Source organism: Sinocyclocheilus rhinocerous, unplaced genomic scaffold (assembly GCF_001515625.1).
Source record: "Sinocyclocheilus rhinocerous isolate Xijiao unplaced genomic scaffold, SAMN03320098_v1.1 scaffold20072, whole genome shotgun sequence".
Taxonomy (NCBI): Eukaryota; Metazoa; Chordata; class Actinopteri; order Cypriniformes; family Cyprinidae; genus Sinocyclocheilus; species Sinocyclocheilus rhinocerous.
Window position 1 is genome coordinate 1 of NW_015634280.1, and position 3,161 is coordinate 3,161.

At 35.9% G+C, this 3,161-nt stretch overlaps 1 protein-coding gene across 1 annotated transcript; it reads left to right on the plus strand.

Moving 5' to 3' along the window:
- The first annotated feature begins 92 nt into the window (after nucleotides 1-92).
- On the plus strand, nucleotides 93-1,318 carry LOC107745506 (zinc-binding protein A33-like). The gene is made up of 3 exons (XM_016559395.1): nucleotides 93-112; nucleotides 196-314; nucleotides 584-1,318. The coding sequence occupies exons 1-3, from the start codon at nucleotides 105-107 to the stop codon at nucleotides 1,126-1,128; spliced, it is 672 nt and encodes a 223-aa protein (XP_016414881.1). The 5' UTR covers nucleotides 93-104; the 3' UTR covers nucleotides 1,129-1,318.
- Nucleotides 1,319-3,161: the final 1,843 nt, after the last annotated feature.

Here is a 3,161-nt window from a genome sequence, read left to right on the forward strand (position 1 = left end):
GTGGAGAAGACTAATGATAAGATTCACGTTAATCAGATCTTGTTTATTAAAATGATATTAAAATGCTTTTCAAACTCTCTGTTTTCCAGGACTTTAGCATCACGATGGAAAGGTAAGTTGAGCTGCTGGTGTTTCTTCTCTCAGTGGATCTGAACTCAAATCCACTGCAGTTCTGACTCCTGAATGTTCTTCCAGAGTCCAGATCTCACAGCCGGATCCACAGATGAGTTCTGGAGCTTTGATTCATGTGTCACATTACTTGAGTGACCTGCGGTTCAGAGTCTGGAGGAAGATGCAGGAAACTCTCCAACACAGTGAGTCTCCAGACACGAGTACAAAAGATTAAATAAGAAACAAAGACAGACAGATCAACATTTGATAGAAATACATCTAATAATCACACTAAATTCTATGAATTTGAAGTGAATCTGAACTGTATTTCATAAAATCATCAGATCATACTGCAAACTCATAATGACTACAAAACACAGTCTATTCTTCATGGTGTTTGTTTATGTAAATAGGTTTGTATTTCTAATACCATCATATTTCATCCTCTAATCTGATTTTATTCTCTTTGCAGCTCCGCTGACTCTAGATCCAAACACAGCAGCTCATTCGCTCACACTCTCTTCTGATTTGACCAGTGTGTCGTACAGTAATGTATATCAAAATCTTCCTGATAATCCAGAGAGGTTTGACAAGTATCCATGTGTTCTGGGTTCTGAGGGCTTTAACTCAGGAACACACTGCTGGGATGTAGAGGTTGGAGACAATACTTACTGGATTGTTGGAATAACCACAGCATCAAACCAAAGGAAGGGAGACGTTTTCTTTAAGTCTAATGTCTGGCGCGTGCAGTACAGGAACAGCAGATACAGCTCACAATCCTCAGATCAACCCTTGACTCGCATTACAGTTAAAGAGAAGCTGCAGCGTGTGAGAGTTCAGCTGGACTGTGACAGAGGAAAGGTGTCCTTCTCTGATCCTCTAACTAACATCTGTCTCTGCTCATTCACAACAACCTTCACAGAGACTGTCTTTACATTCTTATATAATCTCTGCAAAACTTCCCCTCTGAGGATCTTACCAGTTAAACTGAGTGTAACAACAGAAAATCACAGTTAAATCTCATTCTGCTTTTAGATAAATTAAGGTACAAGAATTTGTTGTTTTCATTGTTTTGCATTTTATGGTTATTATGGTAACTAATGGATATTAAACAGCACATATCTGAATATATATGAAATTATATTTTTAGGTAAAAAACCCCAAACAAACAGAAGTAGCAATAGATTTTCTTTCCGTGTATTGACCTGCCCTGCGCTACATTTTTTCATTGTATTATCGAAAAAGAAAAAATGTAAGTTGCATTTGTAGCAACACTACTCACAATGTCCAACATTTAAAAAAAAAATTTGTTTGCTAGCTGCTGTAGCATGAATTACATTAACATACTGTGCACAACAAATCACATTAAACTGCAAAGAAACTTATATGATTGACAACATAGAAGTTTGGTGCATTAATAGGCGAGACCATAAGTACGGTAACGTGATCATCAGTTTTACCAACTAGAAAGAGTTGCAGGAGTGAAACCACCATCATAAATGACTACCACCCTGCAGAAAAAAATAACTTTGTCACTTCAGATTAAGACGTTTGAGTTTAGTTGCATTTTTGTAATGCAACTAAACTCTAAACTTTAGTTGCATTTTGTAGTTTTTTATCACTGGTTTTCTATTAGTGTTACACTCATGTGGGAAGGTTGTGGCAACAGCGCTGTTTGTAACATTAATTTACAAATAGCACAAAAAAAAAATGTGTTACAATATCTCCCTATAGAATATGTGCTCACAGGTGTGTGCCATTTAATCAGCATTTCACATCTTAAATCTTGTTTAATCAGAATTAGGGTCAGAACTATCCATCTTTAAAAACATTTTTTTACAGTAAAACTACACTGTAAACGATTTCTGTTGTTTACACAGTATTATACTGTTTATCTAAACAGTTTCTTGCTGTATAAGCTGTGTACAGTGTGTTACTGTAGATTTTGTTGTTTTCACAGTGTTATATTGTATTCTCAACAGTTGAGTACTGTGCACACGGTTGACAGTATGTTACTGTAGATTTTCAATGCATTCTGGGAAATTATCAGTTACTGTAAATCTAAATACAGCAGTGCAAATTGACCCGAAAAACACCACACAGAATTTTGCAGGCAAAATTGCTATTCCTACATACAAAAAATTCAGGACTGGGTGCCATGCACATGCAAGAAGATATTTTGAAGATTGCTGGTAATCAAACAGTTGGTGGTTCCCATTGACTTCCCTAGTAAGAAAAAAAAATACTATGGATGTCAATGGGAACCACCAACTGTTTGATTACCAGCAATCTTCAAAATATCTTCTTTTATATTCAACACAAGAAAGCAACTCATACAGGTTTGGAACAACATGAGGGTGCATAAATTATGATTTTTTCATTTTGGGGTGAACTATCCCTTTAATTTCTGTCAGTGGGGGGTGCATGAGAGCACATTTGAAAGAGTTTTTCCTGTAATGTCGGCAACATGGTGTCTTCTCTGCGACCTGGAAACGTGCTTCATCTGGTGAGTAATAAATATTAATATTTTCATGCATACAGACATTCTAGCTAATAAATTTAATGTTAGTTTAGAATAGCTGACCGCGATTTCGATATTCAAGGTGTATACTCAACATTTTACTAGTGTATAGGCTGTGTACAATACTCTTTCAATGTAGTTTGCGACATGTTACTGTAAATTTAAATACAGTAATACAAAATGACCGCGAAAAACAACCACAAACTGCCATTTTGTGAAGAACTCTTTCAGTTCTCTGAGCAACTTTGAGGGCGCCTTCGCCTTGCGTCGCTGTCTGTAAAGTTCGCCATAAATATCTTTGTAAGTGAAAAATCTTTATTTTTGTATGCAAACCAAAATGTCAGTAATAGCGTTAATGTTAGTTTAGAAGAACTGCCCGCAGCGTTGATGTTCTATAACGTCTGACTGTAAGTTAGAAGCGGATTTCCTTCCTGTTAATAACTTAAAATACTTGATTAGTAACGTAAATGTGATTTAATAAACCTAAATCGTATATGTAGCCTCTTACGGTCAGAATTAACTAATAATT

Bases quoted from the DNA above. Each gene is read 5' to 3' on its own strand.
- LOC107745506 (XM_016559395.1), top strand. The intron at 315-583 runs GTGAGTCTCCAG...TTCTCTTTGCAG, and splicing joins GCAGGAAACTCTCCAACACA to CTCCGCTGACTCTAGATCCA.